Source organism: Oncorhynchus kisutch, linkage group LG17 (genome assembly GCF_002021735.2).
Source record: "Oncorhynchus kisutch isolate 150728-3 linkage group LG17, Okis_V2, whole genome shotgun sequence".
In the NCBI taxonomy this organism is placed as follows: Eukaryota; Metazoa; Chordata; class Actinopteri; order Salmoniformes; family Salmonidae; genus Oncorhynchus; species Oncorhynchus kisutch.
In genome coordinates, this window is record NC_034190.2 from 28,934,601 (window position 1) to 28,960,935 (window position 26,335).

General features: G+C 43.9%; 1 protein-coding gene across 5 annotated transcripts in view; it reads right to left on the reverse strand.

The window, feature by feature from the left end:
* Positions 1-4,021: 4,021 nt before the first annotated feature.
* Positions 4,022-26,335, reverse strand: part of LOC109875608 (ras/Rap GTPase-activating protein SynGAP) — a 110,115-nt gene continuing 87,801 nt past the window's right edge. For 3 of the 5 annotated variants that reach the window (XM_031793504.1, XM_031793507.1, XM_031793508.1), the window contains 12 exons: positions 26,025-26,169; positions 25,639-25,875; positions 24,661-24,862; positions 22,429-22,619; positions 21,723-21,927; positions 20,847-21,464; positions 19,711-20,232; positions 18,852-19,019; positions 16,247-16,458; positions 15,990-16,017; positions 9,750-10,067; positions 4,022-9,008 (listed from right to left, as the gene is read on the reverse strand). In XM_031793504.1, the coding sequence (XP_031649364.1) occupies positions 9,759-10,067; positions 15,990-16,017; positions 16,247-16,458; positions 18,852-19,019; positions 19,711-20,232; positions 20,847-21,464; positions 21,723-21,927; positions 22,429-22,619; positions 24,661-24,862; positions 25,639-25,875; positions 26,025-26,169 (2,837 nt within the window). In that variant the 3' untranslated portion in view covers positions 4,022-9,008; positions 9,750-9,758. Of the gene's footprint in view, positions 9,009-9,749; positions 10,068-15,944; positions 16,018-16,246; positions 16,459-18,851; positions 19,020-19,710; positions 20,233-20,846; positions 21,465-21,722; positions 21,928-22,428; positions 22,620-24,660; positions 24,863-25,638; positions 25,876-26,024; positions 26,170-26,335 lie in introns of all 5 variants that reach the window. The other 2 variants (XM_031793506.1, XM_031793505.1) reach the window with 2 other exon arrangements.

Consider the following 26,335-nt stretch of genomic DNA (forward strand, 5'->3'; position numbering starts at 1 on the left):
CTAATAACTTGTTTTCACTTTGTCATTATGGGGTATTGTGTGTAGAGTGATGAGGAAAAAAATGTATTTTACCAAACATATATCAAATGTATGAATTTATGACTGGGTCAGAATTGCAGTTATAATCATTGGCCAGTACTGAGAATTAGGTAAAACCACAATTCCAAATCCCTATTTCCATGCATGGCGAATTTAGGAAAGGGACGCTATTAGCTAGCTACCCACCTGATGACAACAACACAACGATATTCCCTTTACACTTTTTTTTTTGGTACGCCAGGACTATTCATAGCTGAGCTGACTCAGTTTAGCACATTTTTTTTTTTTATCAAGGGAGGCCAAATGCTCGCTGGCTTTCCTTGCACTCAATGCTATGTGCGGCAACAATGTCATACTCTTCCTGACCAGACTGCATCAGATAGATTCGCTTCACATGCTGAGACAGAGGGCCACTGTTTAGGTCGCTCAGATGCTTTCTCCAGTGAGATACAGTCAGCCTCTTGCGAAATGTAGGAAATGTATGAAACACAGAGAGACGAAAGATTCATTATTTTGTATGTTTTTTTAGGGGTGGTGGGGTTACATTTTTGGCGGGAAGTTTGGCTTCCCTTGGCATCCATGAGATGATTGTGGACTACAGGAAAAGGAGGACTGAGCACCCCCTAATTTTCATCAAATGGGCTGTAGTGGAGCAGGTTGAGAGCTTCAAGTTCGTTGGTGTCCACATCACCAACAAACTATCATGGTCCAAACACACCAAGACAGTCGTGAAGAGGGCACGACAAAGCCTATTCCCCCTCAGATCCTCAAAAAATGTATACAGCTGCACCATCGAGAGCAACCTGACTGTTTGCATCACTGCCTGGTATGGGAACTGCTCGGCCTACGACCGCAAGGCACTACAGAGGGTAGTGCGTACGGCCAATACATCACTGGGGCCAAGCTTCCTGCCATCCAGGATCTCTATAGCAGGCAGTGTCAGAGGAAGGCCCTAAACATTGTCAAAGACTCCAGCCACCCTAGTCATAGACTGTTCTCTCGTCTACAGCACGGCAAGTGGTACTGGAGCGCCAAGTCTAAGTTCAAAAGGCTTCTTCTTTATTAGCCTACAATAGCCTACAATCTCTGTGGGATGAAGACGCACTATATTATCCAAGGTGGACCTCCAGTACTTCCCACTAAGACAGCGCACTATCCAACCGATGCCCGGATGACCAGAGGAGGGTGACGTGTGGGCCCAATAGATCAAATGGTCGTGGACAGCAAACGTAACGTATAGACGCCCAGCTGGGGGGAGTGGGCTCTGTACGTAACACCCTCTCGATGTCCGCGTTCAGCTCCCACACTACCGGTGCCACCAGGCAGAGGCCGGGAGAATGGGAGTGGGATCCATGGACTGGTCCTCTGTGTCATACATCCGGGACAGTGCGGCTGCCTTCGCGTTCTGGGAACCTGGTCTGTAGGACAGGGTGAAAACAAAACGGGTAAAGAACATGGCCCACCTTGCCTGGCGAGGGTTCAGTCTCCTCGCTGCCTGGATGTACTCCAGATTGCGGTGGTCCGTCCAGATGAGAAAAGGGTGTTTAGCCCCCTCAAGCCAATGTCTCCACGCCTTCAAAGCCTTGACGACAGCCAACAACTCCTGGTCCCCCATGTCATAGTTTCGCTCCCCCAGGTTGAGCTTCTTCGAAAAGAAGGCACAGGGCCGGAGCTTTGGTGGCGTACCCGATCACTGAGAGAGCACGGCTCCTATTCCAGCCTCGGACGCGTCTACCTCCACTATGAACACCAAAGAGGGATCCGGATGAGCCAGCACGGGAGCCGAGGTAAATAGAGCCCTCAGCTGACCAAAAGCCCTGTCCCCCTCAGCCAACCACTGCAAATGCACCGGTCCCCCCTTCAGCATTGAGGTAATGGGAGCCGCTACCTGACCAAAGCCCCAGATAAACCTCCGGTAGTAGTTGGCCAACCCTAGAAACCACTGCACCTCCTTTACCGTGGTGGGAGTCGGCCAATTACGTACGACTGTTATATGGTCACTCTCCATCTCCACCCCTGAAGTGGAAATGCGGTACCCTAGGAAGGAGACGGACTGTTGGAAGAACAGGCATTTCTCAGCCTTGACGTATAGGTCATGCTCCAACAGTTGACCAAGCACCCTGCGCATCAGGGACACATGCTCGGCGCGTGTAGCGGAGTATATCAGAATATCATCGATATACACCACTACACCGTGCCCCCGCAGGTCCCTGAAGATCTCATCTACAAATGATTGGAAGACTGATGGAGCATTCATCAACCCATATGGCATGACAAGGTACTCATAATGACCTGAGGTGGTGCTAAATGCAGTCTTCCACTCATCACCCTTCCGAATACGCACCAGATTGTACGCACTCCTGAGATCCAATCTTGTGAAGAAGCGTGCCCCCTGCATTGACTCAACCATATTTAGAGGTAGCGGGTAACTATATTTCACTGTGATTTTATTTTTATTTATTTAGCCAGCATGTTGTCCAGCCTGATGTTCATCCAGCGCCGGCAGTCAGGGTCCTAAACTCCAGAGCAAACTCCCGTGCACTCCTCGTCTCCTGCCTCAGATGATAGAGGCGCTCACCCGCCGCTCTGCCTTCGGGTGGATGGTCGAAAACTGTCCTGAAATGGCGGGTGAACTTCTCAAAATGGTCCAACGCTGTATCCTCCTCTCTACACAGTGCTGGCCCACTCCAGGGCTTTCCCGGTGAGGCATGAGACGAGGGCGCAACTCTTCTCACGGTCCGATGGTACTGGGGAGACCATGGCCAGATACAAGTTCAGTTTAACAAGAAAACCCTGGCAGCCGGCAGTATCTCCGTTGTATCCCGTGGGTAGGGTTAAATGGACCTTATTAGGTTCAGGAGGGGGAAAAGCGTTCGAGGGAAATCCCGGTTGTGGTGGTGGAGGCGCTGGAGAAACTCCCTGTCTCTCCCAGCGGTCCATATTCTGGACAATGCGATCCATGGCGGTGCTCAGACAGTCAATCTCTTCTGCTTGTTCCTGGACGCATTCCTCCATCTCCATGGGCGAAGTGTCTTCTCCTGCTGACTTCATATTTTTGGTCAGAGATTCTGTCAGAGTCGTGTGTATAGGTGGCAGGGAAGTCAGGCGCAGGAGAGTCAAACGGAGTGTAAATTGAGTCTTTTAATATAAGTCCACTTAACATGCTCCAAACACTAAATACATAAACGAACATGGGTATGACGACCCGTCGCGCACCTATACAACAAAAACAACACAAAAACAACACAATCTCTGACAAAGACATGGTTAAATACACAACAGGTAATGAATGGGATTGAAAACAGGTGTGTGGGAAGACAAGACAAAACCAATGGAAAATGAAAAAATGCATCAATGATTGCTAGAAGGCCGGTGACATCGACAACCGAGCACCGCCCGAACAAGGAGAGGCAACGACTTCATTAGAAGTCGTGACAACAATAGCTGAAATATCAGTTGTGCAAAAAAAAGGTAGTTAGTGTGCTTGTGTCAGCAACAATTATTCCCCATTAATTTACTCTACCCAGGATTCTCTTCCAGACCTATTTTAAAGGGATAGTTCACGCTAATCATAAATGTACATATGTTTCCCATAGAGATAGAAGACTCATCTTTGTATCTGTGCCATTATAGCATCTTTGACAGGCAGTGCCATTGAGGCTATCTTCATTTTAAAGTTGTGAATTTTCTTATTTAGTGTTTGAATAAAACGTAAAGCTAATATTGGTGATTTACGAACAGTCCAGAACAAATCTTATCATTCATTTGTTATGGTCACTAGATGGCGGTAATATAGTTTAAAGCCATTTACAAATTATAATCAACCCAATTTGAAGACAATTCCCTGATTGTTGGCTGATCACTCCCAACCAATAGGAATCCCCACCCTAATTTGAAATAGTGGAAGCCCTCAATGGCAAAAGCAAAAGACTATAGTTAGATTAGATACAGCAACGTAATTGACAGAGCACACAATGCAATGTGGGAGGATAGGGATATATCTATTTATTCATTTGTTTGCTTATTTAAATCTCCAGAAATATAAACTTCACCCTTATTCACATAAAAGCAATTTCTATTTAATTAAGTAAATATCAATAATTCATTGTAATAGCAATAATAATTACAATAATCATCATACTAATTACAATACCCATTACCATCATGAGACTAACATTCATATGAAATCTCCATAACATTTTGTTAAATATGTTTTTCATTGATCTACAGTATACACACAAAATAATGTCTGCATACAAATGTCTGTGACATTCCCTAATGTCCATTAAAAGTTTGACAATAGGAGGGGGTGGGGTGTTCAGAGGTTATGGCTTGTCAAGGGGCATGGCTAACTTTAAGGGAAGGCCCCATCATAAGGGTAGCATCAAAGGGAAGGCTAAGAGAAAAGGCATTATATCACGTCACTCAATGTTATGAATAAATAGGTAGTTTCAATATGATCGATTAAGGGTTCAGTTGATTTGTATGACAATCTACTCATGTCTAGGAGTAATATGCATGAAATGTTATAGCAAAGCAGCTGAGAATGATTTACATTTGAAACTTGAAAAAATGCCTATATTGGCTAAATCAATATATGGCAATTCATTCCTTGTGGCTACAGCAAACATTTCTATGCTATTCACTTGTATTTTGGACACTCGGTTATTGACGTGAGAAGATGTTGATCTGAGGCCTTTGTAGATGAAAAGAGAAATGGGATTGTGGCATTGTTTTAAAAAAAATCTGATATTTGAACAGAGGCACAGTATATCATTTAAATATAGTGCACCTGTATCTATGAAAAGCATGATCTTAAGTCTATCTAAATCCTTAACTATCTCAAACACTACAAAATCAACGTACCATAAGGTCTACTCATAAAACCAACAAAGATCTGTATGTAAATATATGTACCTTAATAGAACTATGAGAAAATAAAATATTAAAAAGAAAAGTGATTAAATGAATTAAATAGTTTCAAGCGGGAATTTGTAATATCCACTGCCCCAATTTATATACAGAAATTACCAACACATAAAATAATGTCAAAGTTCCATAGTTTGACTAGAAGGGAAAGATAAAGCATATACAGAAATCTCTGTGGGATTCATTTAGTTAGAGTTGGTATGTGAGTCTGTGTGAAAGGGTGTTCTTATGTGTGTGTGAGGCTTGAAATAGTTATTTTTGCGTATGCGTGTGCAGAACAGGGTGGTGTGTATTTGCATGGGTGGAAAACAAAAGATTGATGTTTTGTTTTTCTTCGAGTGGGGGGAACCAAGAGAGGACAATACACAACTCAAATGAGAAGACATGGGATCTGCTCCTGTGTGTAGCCATGCTTGTGTACCCCCTCTCGTCCCTGCCGTTGTGAGGTGTATTTTTATAGATTTTTTTGTCTTAGGGAACAATTCTTCACACACACACTGCATATTCACACATACTGTACAAGCCAACCATATACACTGAGTGTACAAAACATTAAGGACACCTGGACTTTCCATGACATAGACTGACCAGGTAAATCCAGGTAAAAGCTATGATCCCGTATTGATGTCACTTGTTAAATCCACTTCAATCAGTATAGATGACGGGGAGGAGACAGGTTAAATAAGGACTTTTAAGCCTTGAGACAATTGAGACATGGATTGTGTATGTGTGCCATTCAGAGGGTGACCAAATATTTGAACACCTTTGAATGGGAAATGGTAGTAGATGCCAGGTACACTGGTTTGTGTCAAAAACTGCAACGCTGCTGTTTCCTGTGTCTATCAAGAATGGTCCACCACCCAAAGGACATCCAGCCAATTTGACACAACTGTGGGAAGCATTTGAGTCAACATGGGGCAGCATCACTGTGCCCCGATGTATTGATTCTGTTCTGAAGGCAAAAAGCAGAGGGGCAACTCAATATCAGGAAGGTGTTCCTAATTTTTGATATACTCAGTGTACATGGAACCTTTTTCTTGTATATTTAACTATATATATACACACAGTACCAGTCAAAGTTTGGACACACCTACTCATTCTTTATTTTTACTATTTTCTACATTGTAGAATAATAGGGAAAACATCAACACTATGAAATAACACATATGGAATCATGTTGTAACCAAAAACGTCAAGCAAATCAAATTATATTTTATAATTGAGATTCTTCAAAGTAGCCACCCTTTGCCTTGTGACAAGGTAGGGTGGTATACAGAAGATAGCCCTATTTGGTATAACACCAAATCCATATTATGGCAAGAACAGCTCAAATAAGCAAAGATAAGTGACAGTCCATCATTACTTTAAGACATGTTCTACCAAGTGCAGTCACAAAAACCATCAAGCGCTATGATGAAACTGGCTCTCATGAGGACCGCCACAGGAAAGGAAGACCCAGAGATACCTCTGCTGCAGAGGACAAGCTCATTAGACTTACCAGAAATTGCAGCCCCAAAAAATGCTTCAGAGTTCAAGTAACAGACACATCAACATCAACTGTTCAGAGGAGACTGCGTGAATCTGGCCTCCATTGTCGAATTGTTGCAAAGAAACCACTACTAAAGGACACCAATAAGAAGAAGAGACTTGCTTGGGCCAAGAAACACGAGCAATGGACATTAGACCGGTGGAAATCTGTCCTTTGGTCTGATTAGTTCAAATTTGAGATCTTAGGTTCCAACTGCTGTGTCTTTGTGAGACGCAAAGTAGTTGAATGGATGATCTCCCCATGTGTGGTTCCCACTGAGAAGCATGGAGGAGGAGGAGGGGTAATGGTGTGGGGGTGCTTTGCTGGTGACACTGTCAGTGATTTATTTACAATTCAAGGCACACTTAACTACCATGGCTACCACAGCATTGTGCAGCGATACGCCATCCCACACGGTTTGAGCTTAGTGGAACTATCCCTTGTTTTTCAACAGGACAATGACCCAACACACCTCCAGGCTGTGTAAGGGTTATTTGACCAAGAAGGAGAGTGATGGAGTGCTGCATCAGATGACCTGGCCTCCACAATCCCCTGACCTCAACCCAATTAAGATGGTTTGGGATGAGTTGGACCGCAGAGAGAAGAAAAAGCAGCCAACAAGTGCTCAGCATATGTGAGAACTCCTTCAAGACTGTTGGAAAAGCATTGCGGGTGAAGCTGGTTGAGAGAATACCAAGAGTGCTCAAAGCTGTCATCAAGGAAAATGGTGTCTACTTTGAAGAATCTCAAATATACAATATATTTTGATTTGTTTAACAAATTTTTGGTTATTACATGATCCCATATGTGTTATTTCATAGTTCTGATGTCTTCACTATTATCCTACAATGTATACATTTGTAAAAAATAAAGAAAAAGACTTGAATGAGTAGGTGTGTCCGAACTTTTGACTGGTACTACACACATATATATATATATATATATATATATATATATATGCAAGGAACAGATACACCCATTCAATAATTGAGACATTAAGTTATTCCATCTGATGATTGTTCTGCCACACCCCTATGTGATGATAAGGGGAGGTGAGTACGACCTGAAGGTTGGAGTCCAGGCATCTGCACGAGTCCAAGGTGAAAGAGTGGCGTCAATTCAACTGGAACAGGTCACTCATGACAATTGCAGCATCCCTGATCCCCAGCCAAACACGAGCTCTGTAGCTGAGCACCACTTGAGGAAGCATCCTTCCTCTGCTATCGAGTGCAGATTGATACTATGGTCACAAGAGGGCAGTGTGTCCCAGATTTTGATGGAGGCAGAGCAGGTCAAATCCACCTCTTTTCCATCTCAAAGAGAACCCATACATACACAAGCGAAGTGGTCCAGAGGAATTGTCCACAATGTAAAGAAACCTTACTGGGATATCAATTTAAAGAAACAAACACCACACATGTCCAGGTGAGTAATTCATATCATTAAAACACATATGTAGGAAATGTAAAACAATGTCCATATGTCCCAGCTCCTTAGGTTTAAATTGTATCCAGATGACATAGATAATCGAAACCTTTTGTCCTTCTGTTGTGAAACATAGGGCTGTGCATATTTAGTTTGTTTACTCTCGGGTGGAGATAGAGAAGAGCAGTACAAGGGAAAAGGAGGAAACAATTTGGCCAGAGAGAATAGATATGTTCACGGCATTACAGAGATATATAGTCTGAGAACAGGGGCAGTATTGGCATTAGGCTTTCATTTCATTCACCGTCTGTAATACTAAGTATTAATCTACTCAGTTTAATACTAAGAACATTAAAAAAACATAAATTGGAGCCATAGTGTTTGACAGCATAACTGGACGCGTTACCCAGTAAAAGTATCCGATTGCTGCCATTGTTTTCAATAAAACATGGGCGTAGGCAGCATGTTTCTCCGACAGGCTCCCGGGTGCTGGTTCTGTTTTCAAGAATTCTACCCTCTGGCCGCGGGTTACGCGTTCAGCATAACAGTTAAAAAACCTACTGCTTTCGCGAAGGCCTCGGTGTAGTAGGTTTGTCACAGGGGAATTAATAAAGTGATGTGAATATTTGAGGTAGGGGGAGGAATCTTGGGATACCCCAAAGTCTCTTTCTCTCTCTTTCTCAGTATTGTGCTTTGTCATACCTATTTAAACAGAAACAACAGGTTCAATATTGCCATGTTTCATCACTCGTGAATGGGTCACTGCAACAAGCAGACAATGTAAACATCACCACTCATATTGAGCTGATTGTCACCAGGGTCAAAACTTACAGTGGTATTGCAGAGAGAGGGAGAGAAAGAGCAAATGCATGAAGGAGTGTGTTTGTGTGTGTGTGTTAGCATGTGAAGACCCCCCCCCCCCTTGAATTATCCAAAAGTTCAGCTTGTTGTGGGAAGTCAACAGATCTGGAGCAGCCATGTACTGCAGACCTCTTCTATGTTTTGCCAGCCAATAGAATTATGCCGGGACCCATATCAGCTCTGCCAGTCAGGTTCCAGGGTGTCCTCCGTAAAACGGTTGGATTGGCTGCAGGAAGGGAGGGAGGGAAAGAAGAAGATGGTGAAAGGGCAATGGATGAAATAACAATACGAATCTTTGAGTTATTCTAGACTGCAATAGAGTTAAACATTTAGCAACCACTGCAATAGAACTATATGGTAAAACAAAATACCCTCTCCACCTGTCTCTCTCCACACACACACACACACACACACACACACACACACACACACACACACACACACACACACACACACACACACACACACACACAGCATGAAACCCCTAGTAGGGAAATAAAAAATGAGGCAAATAAAGAGGTACAAAAAGCCTTCCCAATCCACACGTTATTAACTATGATTTACTAATTGTCAACCTCAAAACTGATAGAAGCCCATTTGACCATTGAATTAAAAACGACATAACCACCATCTTTGGATCAGCCGTCAAACATCAGAGCATGGCTCCTTTAGTCTTTAAAACTAACATGTCATTTTATTATTATTCCTTTATTCAACAAGGCTTGTTAACTGAGAACCAATTCTCATTATTTCAAAGCCCATGTAGTGACTGATGGTGGAAATTAGCGCAAGCTAAAGCAAGACGGTGCAATGCATCTGCCATCTGGTAAATCAATGTGTCAATGTCATTAAATCTGTCCCTATCAAGTAAATCTACTATTATTTTGGGGAAAAAGGCTAAAAGGAGAAACATAGCCAAGAGGATGTTCTGGGAGTGAAAACTCGTCTCTCCACTTTCAGTAATCACATTTCGTTATTAGACTGCTCTCCCCCCGGTTAAACTCGGATTTGATGCTGCTGTTGCCGAGGTCCATGATGCCGTGCTCCTGGCTGGCGTAACCATGGTAGTAGTCGAGGGGTAGGCTCGGTTGCCATGGAGTTCCCCATTGTGGCTGACGTGTAGGCGGGGAGGTGGGAGGGGAGGGAGGGTTCCTTTCCAAGGGGAGTTGGCACAGGAGACACCTGAAAAGGAGACCCCGGGCCTGGCAGTGGCGGTGGCTGTCCCCCCCCCACCTCCGGGGAGACCATGGGGGTCTGCTGAACCCAGAGAGGAAGAGTCCTCTTCCTATCGATAGCAAGATAGAGGGAGGGAGGGAGAAAAGGAGGAATGGTGGGTGGGAAGGAGTCAGAAGAGAACGCATGGGGAGAGAACGTCACACAGGAGGGGATAGAGGAGGGGGATGGGGGGAGTTTTGCAGAGAGGGAGAGAAGAAAAATGGGTTATAAAGTAGAGGAATGATAAATTCCAACAAAGATGAAAGAAAAGAAAGAAAGAAAGAAAAGAAAGAAAGACCCCACAAGAAAGCACAGGACAGAGGGGGGGGGGGGGGCACGGGGTTGGTTTAGGGTTCATTAGGAACCCAACTGAAGAAGACAGACTGATATTAGAAAAGCTATTTTTCATTTTGCGTTGCAAAACATTTTTTGTTGTTGTATGCCTTAATAAACACAAACCAGGTGTAGTCCAACCATTTGTCTGAGTCAATACAGCCTCAGCTGGCAGTAGAAACCTTTCCCTTCATGTAAAAAAATAAAAAAAAGTCAGTGTTGGTCATTGAAATTTGAGAAAATGTAGTTGTCAATGGGCTTCATATCAGTGACACCCTAACAGTGTTGGCTGCCTTAATTCACTACAGACTCTGGCCTTATACACTCAATGAACAAGTAAAGCTAGATATGGCCAATTTACGAAAAATGTCACGTGGAGTCTGGTTGAGTGGGCAATGCTCTCGCCTTTGGATCCTGGTTCGATCATGAGCCCGACACATTTGTACTCCGTTTATGCTGTCTCCCTGCTTCTGCTCCTATCCTTTCTCAAATAATAAAAGAAAAGTCTCATGTTTAACCTCTGTTCGGATCATCAAAAACTCATGCTCCTGATCAATCAAAACCACTGTTTCAGGCATCTGGCAGATGCCACAAACTCATCCTCAACACAGAGATGCATGGAAAACTAGCATTAGACATGCACATGCACTTTGTAAGACTTACAAAAAGAAATAGCGCTAATTTCATGTAAAGATTTATCAGTACACAAACATAATTTCCTGTAAAGACGTATCAGTACACAAAGATGCTAATGTATCCACCCCACCACCCCAAAAGAACTGATGAACATAAACACAGAGGCAACACAGTTTGAATAAAACAACAACCAAAATCACAGGTACCACGGTATGTGAAATCATGCTACATGAAAACAGAAATTCACATTACCCACAACCCTTTAGCAAGAAGAAACCCCTCTTTGCAACCATTAAGAAAGCGAAGAATCTAGTGAAGTACCCTCTCAAAGAAAAGGGTTGTTTGAGTACAAAAAGTGCTACATAGAACCATTGCTGTTTGAAGCTTTAATATAGCAGATAGTGAGTTTTATCAATGTCATTGTTTGCATCATTTCTAAATCCACTTATTTAAATGTTTTATTTATTTATATATTTATATTTATATTTATACTCTACTTTTTTCCTCAATCCTGTTTACTATCAGTGCAATCCCCAGCTTCTTTCTGATTCACACTTTTGAAAAATTAAAACAATGTACGAATATTTCAAATGATGAATTAGAAGTTAATACAGTTGTACCATGGTAAGCTACGGCATTTTGTTTTCAGAAATATAGGGGGTAAACTGTTTGTGCCTACATCTGTAATGAGGGAATTTTGCTAAACAAATTGGTCAGTGATTGGATCGCCTTCAACCAATCAAATGTTGTCCAGTTGATAAAATTCCATTCTCTAGGACTCAGTAGAATATACTGCAATGCATAGCAACACCCCAAATATTTACTACACCATTCAACCTTCTACCAAGATGGCATAGCAGTCACACGTCTTTGTCCTGTCTTGTCTTGTCCCGTCCCGTGTATATATTGTTTTCTTCGTGTATATTTTTAATCTCAATTTCAACATACTCTCCTACAATCCGCCTCACCCAATGTGGTATGGATCTACTATTTTTTATACTTTAGAACCGGAACCCCGATGAGGAGCTAGCTAGCTAACTAGCTACTAGCTAGTAGTCAGTTAGCCACTGCTAGCGGTCATCACCGTTAACTAGGACATCAGCCAGCATCAGCCCGGTCAATTCCCGACTGTCTGCGCAGCGTGATGTCAACCAAGAGCATATCGGACTGCTTTTTCTCTACCACATCTCCGGATTCCTACCGCAAGCTCTGAACCTTTTCCTAATGCAAGCTCTGCACACCGGATCATCGCAGCTAGTTAGCTGCTATCCGAGTGGCTACTCCTGGCTAACGTCTCTGTCCCGAAGCAAGCACCAGTTAGCCTGGAGTTAGCCTCAAGCTAGGCCCATCTCCCGGCTAGCCAAAGAGATCCATCAGAAAATTCCTGGGCTTCAATACCTATTTTGCCAATTGGCCTGGACCCTTTGCTGTCGACACGGAGCCCCGCCAATCCATCACGACTGGTCTGCCAACATAGCCATTCGAGGGGGTTTCAACAGGCTCTCCAGTTGCGACGTCCCCCTGAGGCCCATCTGCTAGCCCCTGCCTGCTAGCTGTCTGAATCGCCGTGTCTCTGGCTCGCCCAGCTACTCACTGGACCCTATGATCACTCTGCTACACATGCCTTGTCTATTGCTGTTTTGGTTAGTGATTATTGTCTTATTTCACTGTAGAGCCTCCAGCCCTGCTCACTATAACTTAGCTAGCCCTTTTCTTCCACCCCCCACTCATGCTGTGACCTCATCTGGTTTAAATGGTGCCTCTAGAGACAAAACCTCTCTCATCGTCACTCAATGCCTAGGTTTACCTCCACTGTACTCACATCCTACCAAACCATTGGCTGTACATTATGCCTTGAATCTATTCTTTCGCGCCCAGAAATCTGCTCCTTTTACTCTGTTCCAAATGCACTAGACGACCAGTTCTTATAGCCTTTAGCAATACTTTTATCCTGTTCCTCCCTAACCATAACATTTTACGAAAAGATAGAACTGCCAAAAGGGGCGGAGTTGCAAACTACTGCAGAGTTCTGTCTTACTATCCAGGTCGGTGCCCAAACAATTCGAGCTTCTACTTTTAAAAATCCACCTTTCCAGAAACAAGTCTCCAACCTTTGCCACTTGCTATAGACTACCCTCAGCCCCCAGCTGTGCCCTGGACACCATATGTGAATTGATCTTCAGAGTTCGTACTGTTAGGTGACCAGCACTGGGACATGCTTAACACCCCGGCCTTCCAGCAATCGAAGCTAAATGCCCTCAATCTCACACAAATTATAAAGGAACCTACAGATACAACCCTAAATCCGTACCCAATGGCACCCTCTTAGATATCCTCCTGACCAACTTTCCCTCTAAATACACCTCTGCTGTCTTCAACCAGGATCTCAGCGATTACTGCCTTATTGCCTGCGTGCGCAATGGGTCCACGGTCAAATGACCACCCCTCATCACTGTCAAACGCTCCCTAAAACACTTCAGTGAGAAGGCCTGCCTCGCCTGGTTAGATAGAGTCCACGCTCTTCAACCGATTGCTGCCCGCACCCTCCCGCCCGACTAGCATCACTACTCTGGACGGTTCTGACTTAGAATATGTGGACAACAACAAATACCTAGGTGTCTGGTTAGACTGTAAACTCTCCTTCCAGACTCACATCAAGCATCGCCAATCCTAAATTAAATCTAAAATCGGCTTCCTATTTCGAAACAAAGCCTCCTTCACTCATGCTGCCAAACATACCCTCGTAAAACTGACTATCCTACCCATCCTTGACTTTGGCTTTTTCATTTACAAAATATCCTCCAACACTCTACTCAGAAAACTGGATGTAGTCCATCACAGTGCCATCCATCCCCATATACTACCCACCACTGAGACCTGTAGGCTCTCGTTGGCTGGTGCTCACTACATATTCGTCGCCAAACCCACTGGCTCCAGGTCAAGTCTTTGCAAGGTAAAGCGTAGCCTTATCTCAGCTCACTGGTCATCATAGCAACACCCCACCCGTAGCACGCGCTCCAACAGGTATATTTCACTGGTCATCCCCAAAGCCAACACTTCCTTTGGCCGCCTTTTCTTCCAGTTCTCTGCTTCTAATAACTGGAACAAATTGCAAAAATCACTGAAGCTGGAGTCTTATATCTCCCTCTCTAACTTTAAGCATCAGCTGTCAGAGCAGCTTACCGATCACTCTACCCGTACATAGAAAATCTGTAAATAGCACACCCAACTACCTCCTCCCCATATCATTACTCTTGCTCTTTTGCACCCAAGTATCTCTACTTGCACATCATCATCTGCACATCTATCACTCCAGTGTTAATGCTAAATTCTAATTATTTCACCTCTATGGCCTATTTTTTGCCTACCTCCCTATTCTTCTACATTTGCACACACTGTACATAGATTTTTCTATTGTGTTATTGACTGTACGTTTGTTTATGTGTTACTCTGTGTTGTTGTTTTTGTCGCACTGCTTTGCTTTATCTTGGCCAGGTCGCAGTTGTAAATGAGAACTTGTTCTCAACTGGCCAACCTGGTTAAATAAAGATGAAATAAAAAAAATAAAAAAAATACATCCAGTCTACTCCATCATACAGTAGATGCCATTCACACCAACTTTGAGTTAGACATGCCTCAATATGAAACTTTTGTCTTTTGTCAGTGGTGGTAAAAATTTAAGAATGTAGGGACATTGTGCCTTGACAGACATTCAACAACTTACATACGACGGAACAGACATGGTGCACATGTTGTCAAGTAAACTAATTCATCAATGTAAAGTGAACACCATTGTAGATGTTTCGGCATGGGTTTTTTCAAGGGAAACTGATGTTGAGAAACTGGATTGGGTCCATGAATTATCAAGGCCCTTTATGGGGTTAAGGACACGACCATTCAAAAGTTTGGGTTTACTTAGAAAGGCAGAGTTGCAAAGAAAAAGACATGTCTCAGACTGGCCAATAAAAATAAAAGATTAAGATGGGCAAAAGAACACAGACACTGGACAGAGGAACTCTGCCTCAAAGGCCAGCATCCCGGAGCTGCCTCTTCACGACGACTGGTGTTTTTGTGGGTACTATTTCATGAAGCTGCCAGTTGAGGACTTGTGAGGCGTCTGTTTCTCAAACTAGACACTGTGTGCTCAGTTGCACACCGGTGCCTCCCACTCCTCTTTCTATTCTGGTTAGAGCCAGTTTGCTCTGTTCTGTGAAGGGAGTAGTACACAGCATTGTACAAGATCTTCAGTTTCTTTCCAATTTCTCGCATGGAATAGCCTTCATTTCCCAGAACAAGAATAGACTGATGAGTTTCAGAAGAAAGTCCTTTGTTTCTGGCCATTTTGAGCCTGTAATCAATCCCACAAATACTGATGCTCCAGATACTCAAAAAGTCTAAAGGAGGCCAGTTTTATTGCTTCTTTAATAAGCACAACAGTTTTCAGCTGTGCTAACATAATTGCAAAAGAGTTTTCTAACGATCAATTAGCCTTTTTAAAATGATACATGGATTAGCCAACACAACGTGCCATTGGAACACAGAAGTGATGGTTGCTGATAATGGGCCTCTGTACACCTATGAAGATATTCCATTAAAAAAATCTGCCGTTTCCAGCTACAATAGCCATTTACAACACTAACAATGTCTACGCTGTATTTCTGATCAATTTGATGTTATTTTAATAGACAAAAAAGTTGCCTTTCTTTCAAAAACAAGGACATTAACTTTTGAATGGTAGTGTATGTTACAGTCTTTTTTGCCACAGTTACGGCATATCTGGGTAACCCAGTCATATCTGGGTAAGCATGTTGCAGAGTGGCAGGTTTCCAAATGCATTCCACTAGCTACATGCTGCCACTACTAATGTAAAAATGGCACGCATGACAGACCAGTGAATCCATAATAAACCATGTCGACGTACACGCCATAGACTCAGAGACTAGAAGACACTCTCAGCCATACAGACAAACGGACAGACCTGCTCTCTGAACATTCTGGGCTTGATTTCAGGAATGGCACTCACTCTCAACTCATCCTCCACAGCCATGAGCCTGGAAAAGAAGGAGACAATGTTTATTTTAGAGAAAGCTACAGAGCCATGATTCCGTTTATTTCTACTATTTTGGCTCCCAACATTAGCCTTTCCGTTTTTTGAAACAGATATGATGTTCAGGGAATTGAAATTCTCTCTAAAGTAAATGCATTCAAAGTAAATGTTATCTAGGCAAGTGAGCAAGCAGACATGAACCTTCTTTCTTGTCTTGTTTTGGTCGAGCTCACCTGTTGATAATGCCTTTGATTTGACTGTCTTTCTCCAGCTGCTGCTGCCTCAGCATGCGCTCGCTGTCGTCCAGCCGGCTCTGGTACTGTGATAGGATCTTGCTGGTCTGCTGCTCCTGTGAAAGCATCCTGCGCTCATACTCCTCCAGCTTCCGATGGGACATTATCAGACGCTCCTTCAGGGAATGGATCTCCTCCTCGTATTCCTTTACCTGGCAGAGAGACGACAGGAGAGGGAGATCAATGCTCTGGAATTCTGAATGTATTAGCATATACAGTTGAAGTCAAGTTTACATAGACTTAGGTTGGAGTCATTAAAACTAGTTTTTCAACCACTCCACAAATTTCTTGTTAACAAACTATAATTTTGGCAAGTCGGTTTGGACAACAACTTTGTGCAAGTAATTTTTCCAACAATTGTTAACAGACAGAATATTTCAGTTATAATTCACTGTATCACAATTCCAGTGGGTCAGAAGTTTACATACACTAAGTTGACTGTGCCTTTAAACAGCTTGGAAAATTCCAGAAAAAGATGTCATGGCTTTAGAAGCTTCTGATCGGATAATTGACATAATTTTAGTCAATTGGAGGTGTACCTGTGGATGTATTTCAAGGCCTACCTTCAAACTCAGTGCCTCGTTAATTAACATCATTGGAAAATCAAAAGAAATCAGCCAAGATCTCAGAAAATAAATTGTAGACCTCCACAAGTCTGGTTCATCCTTGGGAACTATTTCTAAACGCCTGAAGGTACCACGTTCATCTGTACAAACAATAGTGCGCAAGTATAAACATCATGGGACCACGCAGCTGTCATACCGCTCAGGAAGAAGACCCATTCTGTCTCCTAGAGATGAATGTACTTTGGTGAGAAAAGTGCAAATCAATCCCAGAACAGCAAAGGACCTTGTGAAGATGCTGGAGGAAACAGGTACAAAAGTATCTATATCCACAGTAAAACAAGCCCTATATCGACATAACCTGAAAGGCCACTCAGCAAGGAAGAAGCCACTGCTCCAAAACAGCCATAAAAAAGCCAGACTATGGTTTGCATCTGCACATGGGGACAAAGATCATACTTTTTGGAGAAATGTCCTCTGGTCTTATGAAACAAAAATAGAACAGTTTGGCCATAATGACCATTGTTATGTTTTGAGGAAAAAGGGGGAGGCTTGCACGCCAAAGAACACCATCCCAACCATGAAGCACGGGTGTGGTAGCATCATGTTGTGGGGATGCTTTGCTGCAGGAGGGACTGGTGCACTTCACAAAATAGATGGCATCATGAGGAAAGAAAATTATATGGTTATATTGAAGCAACATCTCCAGACATCAGAAAGGTAAAGCTTGGTCGCAAATGGGTCTTCCAAATGGACAATGACCCCAAGCATACTTCCAAAGTTGTGGCAAAATGGCTTAAGGACAACAAAGTCAAAGTATTGGAGTGGCCATCACAAAGCCCTGAACTCAATCCTATAGAAAATGTGTGGGTAGAAGGGGGCCTACAAACCTGACACAGTTACACCAGCTCTGTCAGAAGCAATGGGCTAAAATTCACCCAACCTACTGTGAGAAGCTTGTGGAAGGCTACCCGAAACATTTGACCAAAGTGAAACAATTTAAAGGCAATGTTACCAAATACTAATTGAGTGTATGTAAACTTCTGACCCACTGGGAATGTGACGAAAGAAATAAAATCTGAAATAAATCATTCTCTCTACTATTATTCTGACATTTCACATTCTTAAAATAAAGTGGTGATCCTAACTGACCTAAGACAGGGAATTTTTACTAGGATTAAATGTCAGGAATTGTGACAAACAGAGTTTAAATGTATTGGGCTAAGGTGTATATAAACTTCCGACTTCAACTGTATTAGGCATACCCGGCCCCAGGATAAAGTGACTAAGGGTGTAGTTGAAATCGGGGGGAATTATATTGAATTCTGTTTATATCACGCTATACCACAATAACCATTAAGCGCTGGTGTTTCAACGATGATGGTGATATTTACAAATTCACTGAGTTAACAAAACATTAAGAACACCTTCCTGATATTGAGTTGAACCCCCCTTTTGCCCTCAGAAAATCCTCAATTAGTCACGTCAACCAACCACTCAATCATTTGAACTTTTTTTATATTTTTATTTAAGGTCATAAAACTAAAGCTGGCCCCGTCGTGGAGACGGGTATGGTATTAGGGCTGACCCCAATGTTTCAGAGCTTCTACACTGCACTTTATTCCACACCTGTAGCATTTTATTGCTGACTTTTTCACAGTGTGAAAAACATGCATGAAAAAATGTATGTACCATCTGGTAGGTGAGGAATTAAATGAATTAAAGCATTCCTTTCTTCAAGGAACAGATGTTAATTCAAGGAACAGTCTAGCAATATTCTCAGGCCCCAATCCTGGTACATCAAATTATGACATAGAGTGAAGGTTTTCCTTTGACCCTGCCATAACATTCTTGGAACATCATGCTGGAGGTCAAATGTTACCATACAACAAAATGGAAATCAGATAAAGACATTCCCTTATAATCTAGAAACCTTCTTTAATTTACCAGAGAGGCTGTCATCACCACCAAAATAGACTCACCCTATCCATGCGTGACTCGTCCATGCTCTTGGAGTACTCCTTCAGCTTGAGGTCCTCAAGGTTCGATGAGCTACGCAATATTTCAATGTCGGCAGAGAGGTGTGGCATGTTGGACACCCAAGCCACAGTGCGCTCGTTGGGGGTCAGGGTGGAGGGAGACTGAGAACCCTGAAAGAAAAGAGGCAAGATGATACAGGAAGAGGCTCAGAAATCACATGATCATGCTATCAAGATTATTAAGACTAAAAGGTACTCCTATCTCAGAAAGTATTTAGGAAAGCTTGTGATGTTGTCTAAACTGTTAAGACAGATTACTTAAATGACTAGCTAAACCAGCAACACCTTTCTGTGCTTTTTGGTTGGCTATCCATCTTCTACATGTATCTCTTTGGACTTACACGTACTTAGATTTTTTACAATATGCCGTAATGTTCAAACAATAGCCTTCAATACATAATCGATTTTCTTTGTTCTTACATTTACATTACATAATTTTTACATTATGGGAAACAAATATAGATTTGTTTAAAATCGAACAGAAATTACATGTTCATAACACTGAAGTTGTGACACAGGCTAAGCTATCTCAGTAATCCATCCCTCCTAAATCAGCTGAGACTCTGAGAATCACAGAAGTGTGATTAATATTGGCACCGGTTATTAACAGGTTTGATTGTACATGTAGCCGAGGTGGTTTGTGACAAGTACTCTTGCCTGAGAACTCTAGACTCGTTTTAGCTCCCAGAGCTAATGCCAAGGCTTTAGCTCAGTGGACTAACACGATCTCAAGTCTCCTGGATTTCTCCAGCTGGATACCCAGGCATTCCAACACAGAGCCCATGGCGTTCCATTAATAGACCTGTTTATTGACTGTCGGCTTGAGCAGGTGCTGCTGTGGAGGCTGCTGCTGCTGGGACTGCGGCTGGGGCTGCTTGGTGTTCTTAGTTGGGGTGTCTGTGGTCTGAGGCTGCTTTGTGCTCTTAGTCGGGGTGTCTGTGGTCTCTCCGTTCCCCCCTTGTGGCGCCCCCTGGCCGTCCCTGGCAGAGCTCGACTGGTGCGGGAGCCCAGGGGCTGGGCTGTCAGACTGTTTGACGGACAACTGCTGCTGTTGTTGCTGTTGCGAGGGCTGCCTGCCGCCAAAGCTGGAGTCGGGTGACTGGAGAAGGAGGTTCCTGCTCTGGGGGCGGGCCTTGGGAGGGGTGGAGGTGGCCCCGGGGCTGATGGACAGCTGGGATTTGAGGCGCTGTGGGGGAGGCGGTGCTACAGAGCCATGACGGACAGGGTACACGGTGGAGGGGGGAGTGGCCAAGGAGGTGGGAGTGCCCGTGCCTGTGGCCGTCTGAGGGGTCATGCCCATAAGAATCTGCTGCTGAAGATTCTCCTGAGAGAGAGAGGGTGGGCGGGAAAAGTAAGAGAGGGAGAAAGAGGGAGGGGGGGCAGGAAATATTTAGAAAAAGAAGATACAGTATTTGAGATCAAATACTATAGGAGAGGGAGAAAGAGGGAGAGAGTGTAAGAGGAGAGACAAGGAAGGAGATGGAATGGTTGTGAAGTCAATTTAATTGGACAACTCCTTTTAATTGGACAATCCCTTTTAATTGGACAATCCCTGTCTAACTTGTTTTCAAGCATCTACAGTAGTCATACAAACAATAGGCAAATACTGTACATTTCACTATCAATGCTTCTAAAAAGTGACTGCTGTGTGAATTCACATTGTCAATTTATTTTGAAATTATATGAAATATCTATTTAAATCTATGATGGGGTTTATCAATGCAACAGACCGCAACAACAGTCTGCAACAGCCTGATTGCTAAATGTAATGTCTACGGGTGTTACATGCACTGTGTGGTGTATGTTTAGTATGAAGGGATGTATTCTTGTTAACATGCACTTAGGCTCTGCCAATGTCATCTTAAATGCTGCTACCGGAATGAATAAAGTTGAATTTAATTGAAATTGATTTCGTGATATTTTCCTGGAATTACCGACCTGTACTTGCAGCGAAAGCTGGCGCCGGGCGTATTCAGCATTCTGGTTTTGCCGTGTGTAGTCGTCACTGTAGCTGTGCGAGTGGACAACACTGGGCTGCACCAGACTGCTCTGTGGCCGCAGGGCTGAAAGGTCCTCACTACGCGAGAAGCCGCCGTGGCCAAATGCCCGCACGTAGCCCTGTTGGTGGTGGGCATTGTCAAGCTCTGGGGCCAACAAGAGTGGAGGGGGAGGTGGCTGGGCCTGAGGACGACTGTGGGGCTGACCCCGAGGGCTGTCGGCAGCCAGATGGAAGAGGGGATTCTGGAAGGAGAGGGGGAAGTGCATGGCGGCTGCCGCATGTTGCTGCTGCTGGGAGAGAGAGTCAGTGGGACCCCCCATGTGGTGAAGGGGTCCCCCCATCTGGCTTAGCCTCAAGCCGGAGCTCCCAGAGCCACCGGCGGACATATGGCCTCCCATGCGAAGCGGGCCGCCCAGGTTCCCGAAACTGTGGCCCAAGCCTGCTATAGAGGCCTGGGAGGAGTTGAGCATATCGCCCACTGAATGGAGGTTGGAGATGCTATTCATGCGTGAGTCCTGCAGGTCCATCATGGACACGCTTTTGTTAACACTGAGGACCTAGGAGAGAGACAGAACATAACCTGTCAACTGGAATAACCTATTACAATGTCACTTATAACAATGTTCACTACTTAGTTATTCGGGAAATTCATAACTACATTTTGAGGTATACTACAAGTTGTAATATACACTGTCATGGAAAGAGCAGGTGTTCTTAATGTTTTGTATACTCAGTGTATGTGTCCAACTCAAAGTTTTTGTTGGTCAATTTACTGATGTCTGCTAGTGGCGATAAATCGATGCATCAAAGTTTACCTTTGGGTCTGGGTCAGTGATATCAGAACTGCTGGTGCAGTATGCAGGGCTGGACCGAGCCAAAGGGGGACGGGTCACGTAGAAAACATCCTTTGAGCCGTGGGGGTCTCGTTCTGCAAAGCTTCCCATGCTTACATGAGACGAGAGGACACCACCCCCAGATAATCCCGCGGTTGGGGAGGGGAGACGGGAGATGTCTATTGAGCTGGAGATGATCATCATCATTATCTATCATCACTGCCATTGTCAGGGGCTGTATTTTAAAGCTATACTACAGCATATATTGTAGGGGACCCTCAAGGCTCACACCTCACCCCTCTTTGCATCAACATTATTTGTTTACAAAGACTACAAACGACAACCAAAAGCATCAACAATGAAATTGTACCACCCTAGCTGCTGAATTATATTAAAGGTGAAACAAGGGATTTATAACTTATGCTCTTCAATAATCAATGCATATTTTTTTTACCTTCATTTAACTAGGCAAGTCAGTTAAGAACAAATTCTTATTTTCAATGACGGCCTAGGAACAGTGGGTTAACTGCCTGTTCAGGTGCAGAATGACAGATTTGTACTTGCAACCTTTCAGTTACTAGTCCAACACTCTAACCACTAGGCTACCCTGCCACCCCGATCAATTGAAATGACTATTGAACCTGAAGAAATCTTACACAGATGGTGCGTTTAAGCCAGGAGCAGTTACCTGTTGAGGTCCCGCATCATGAGGCTCTGGAAATCGGATGATACCAGGCGATTGAAGGAGGGCCGTGTGATGAGCCTGTCCTGCTGCCTGTCTGGCTGGTGGCTGGCCTGCCGGTGGAGCTGGGGGTTCCTCAAAGCTACACTGATGTCATTCAGCAGACGTGGCAAGGGACCAAGCTTCAGAATAGCGTCCTGGGAGACAAAGCGTAAATGAAAAGATGTGACTGTTTATCCCAAATTCTGTCCTTTCTCCCAAAGAGTGCACTCATTCACTTCCATTAATGGATTCAAAAGGAAAATACTGTTATAAGAAATGTGTTGGAACCTCTATTGAGTGCAGGGCTGTTCATTTCCGGTCCTGGAGTGCCAAAACACTTCTGGTTTTCATTCTTTCCTTCTAACCAGGGACTGATTCAGACCTGGGATACGAGATGAGTGAAATGAACTACCAGTTAAAAACAGAAACGAGAAGTGTTTTGGCCCTTCAAAACTGGACTTGAACAGCTTTAATCACGCCCATGCCTCAGTGCTTATAAATGAGTGGGGAGGAGTGCATAAGTGTACACTTCTGGAGAAAGGACAAGGAATTGGGATACAGGGATCATGGAGAGAATTTGGCTACATCTCAATAGTCTAAAGTGGCTTCTTTTCCTCTCATTCATCTACACTGAGGTGAAGGAGCTGAGCAGGTGAAAGCAGATGTCAACCATATTGTTATCACCTGTTTTGTGTTCTCAGAACAGTGCACATGGAGGAAGGGAGACGAAGAGAGGAAGCCACTGTAGACTATTGAGATGCAGCCACGGGCTCAATTAAAACAAACGTGTTCAGTCGCTCACTCCACTCATTGATTACATGGGGAAACCCTAGAGTTGGAGGTGTCCAATATTTCAGTTGAGGTGTAGATTTTGCAGATGTTATGTCATTTCACCCTATTGTTATGAATTTTGATCTCAGACAATAAAAAGTGATTTTCCCTTCCCCCTCGTTCACTCCCCTTTCAGTTTCACTTAAGTGATATTTTGCCAGTCCTCCAAAACATTTGCATGCTCCCTTATAAAATGGATTTTGTCATTTTAAAATGAACAGAGTGGAGGGAGCCAAAATAGAAATGGAATTCAGCCAAGTGAACAGCAGGAGTGGAGGGAGTGAAAATACAAATGGATTTTAGCCAAGAGGTGGTGAGAGAAGAGGTGTAAAGGGGTGGGGGAGAATAACTAGTAGCAGGAGGCATATCAGCAGAATAAAAAGGTGTTACAGCTGTATTACAGTCACTTTAGATGTATTGTTACACTTCAAAGACACAAATGCAAACGTAGCAAATAGAAAAAGTGACTTTTGTACGATAAAAGGCATGTCTAATGCCTTGCTGCCTCACTAACACGCTCCACCTCATGCGGACAGTGTTGCGGGCAGCATTGACAACAGCAGGAGTGTAATCAGTCGTGGCTCAAGCCGTGAAGACAAATGTGGCAGGTGTAGCATTGCTGTTACCTTGCTCAGCTGGAGATGGCAAAATATTCAGCAACTCTTGGAGGACAATGGAATTTGTCCTCACAAACAAGTATTATCCAAACGAATGCATTTAGGATGGGATATCTCAAGGAAGGGTACAGTATACGCAAAAACATGTTGGTTTTAATAAGAAATAAGTATTTTTAACTTCCTTTGTCCTCCAAGATTTGCTTTTCGGTTAATGAAAAGTGAGGGAGCGACAGTATTTTCTTCATGGGTGATGACTAACCTTACCTGAGACCTAAAGACTGTGACCAGGCTTTAGATTCTGCGGGTTTACGCATGTGTGTGGTGTTCAGACGACCAGGGTTTGAACCTAGACGGTCACATTCCTCATAATCTCGTTCCCAGACAATTCCGCCCAAATGCCTGAAGAGTCTGGTGGACCAACATGTCAAACTTGGCATTTGTTAGGCAATTATACAGAGAGATTGGGAGAAACTTAGGCATTGACTTAATAGGCTTAATCTACCAGCCGATCATCTCCCACAACACCTTCCCCCTAACACTACACCGTAGGTGTCTTGTGCCTGATCCTGCCTCCATTTGGAGCCACGCCTCACAGTCGTGTGATTTGCTCAAATTAAATGACAAATAATTTACTCAGTAAGGTCACTCCCATAGAATTCTATGATCACTCCCAAAAAGGCCAACTTTGAATCGTTGATGTCCCAGGATTATATGCACAACAGCCTGGAGAGGTTACATTCCCCATTACCTTGCTCAGTTGGGCCATGACTTCCCACAGCAGGCTGTGGAGCACTGACAGCTCCCTGCCCAGGTCGATGTAGCCCTCAAAGCCCCCGGCATTGCTCCCCGTGTCCATGTTGGAGATCTCGTACAGGAACTGCTGCATGGAGCCCCACTCCATCTCCAAAAACTCGTTCATGAAACACATGTGGTCCTCTTTGCCACTAAACCTGAGGGCAGAAGAGACAGCAGCGTGGGGGGAGCATAGAGAGAGTGGGGGGAAAGAGAGAAAGAAGTTCCCACAGACAGTGAAAGATTGAGGGAGAAAGGGACAAGATACATAGTATGGCGAAGTACAGAGAAATAGTGATAAGGGCGTACGGAGAGAAAACAAGAGAGGGGAGACAGACAGTGTGAGAATGCAAAGAATGAAAGAGCAGGTGAGGAAGATGGAAGGATACAGTATGAACAACAGGTGATGGTGAGGGGGAGAATTGAATTATTCGTACTGTAACCTTGTCTGCAATGTGCCAAGAACATCGCTAAAAGAAATAGTATCGGTGCACACAGACTTCTCCACCCTCTGAACATTTGTGCCATTGAAACCTGTTACGGTCATCTTGTTTGTGGACAATCATGTTGGATGAATTCTTCATTCACTGTCACCAAAGGACAAGCTTATTTCAGAATAGTTTACTTCATGCTGACTGATATAATGTATTATGATACAGTTATAACGCATAGTAAGACTTAAGCAAGTCTTAAGCATGTATGACTCAAACGCAATGTCGTGGAAATAATTAATGGATTGGAAGAGGAACTGGCTGAGGACATAGATAATGACTTAACAAGGCTTGGCTGGTAGTGGACATACTGGATCATTTTGGGAAAGGCAGGTTAATTGTTAGAGGACAGGTGAGGGGAGGCTAAATGTGAGGGAAGGCTAAAAGAAAGGTCATGCAAAAAAAAGAGGGAAGGCTACATAGGAGGGAAGGTGGTGACTGACTTGGAGAAGCTGGCCAGGTTCTGCACCACCTTGGCGATGAGGGTAAGTGTGCGGGAGGTCCGCTCTCCAGGGTACTCCTGGGTGAGGTTGAAGAGAGAGGGCGACATGATGGCGGGACACAGGAAGCGTAAGAAGAGGGAGGAGCTGATGAGGCGGTCTGCGATGTCCTCCCTTCCCCGCTCGGCACACCGGACCCTCCAGGAGGCAAATACGTCCTTCAGCTCCCGCGGAAACACACTAGGACAGAAGGATAGAATTGTACTTTATTTTTCATTGCAAACTTTTTTTGGGGGGGGGTGGGGAACAAACAGCCCATCATACTAGAAAGGACACTGTGTTACTGACACATTTGTACAATGGGGTAGTCATGTGGAAGAAATTCTGACCAATGAGAGTTGACAATCTTGCAGAGTGCCAGCTCGCAGCACATGCGAAGATTGGCTTGGTGGTCGGCCAGGACAGACGGTGGAGTACGCATGGGATCCACTTCACAATTCTCCTCTGACTCGTATAAAGCTCGAATGAACTCCCCTGTCAACGAGACAACCGTCCATTAATCCTCATCAGTATCTTCTTCTTCATCATCATCACCATCATAGTCTTCTCATCAACATCATTGTCACTCATCATTTCAAATACTTTAGCAAAGCTCGCTCAGCGGGCACTCCAGGCAGGCTAAAGCAAACGCTAAAAGTAT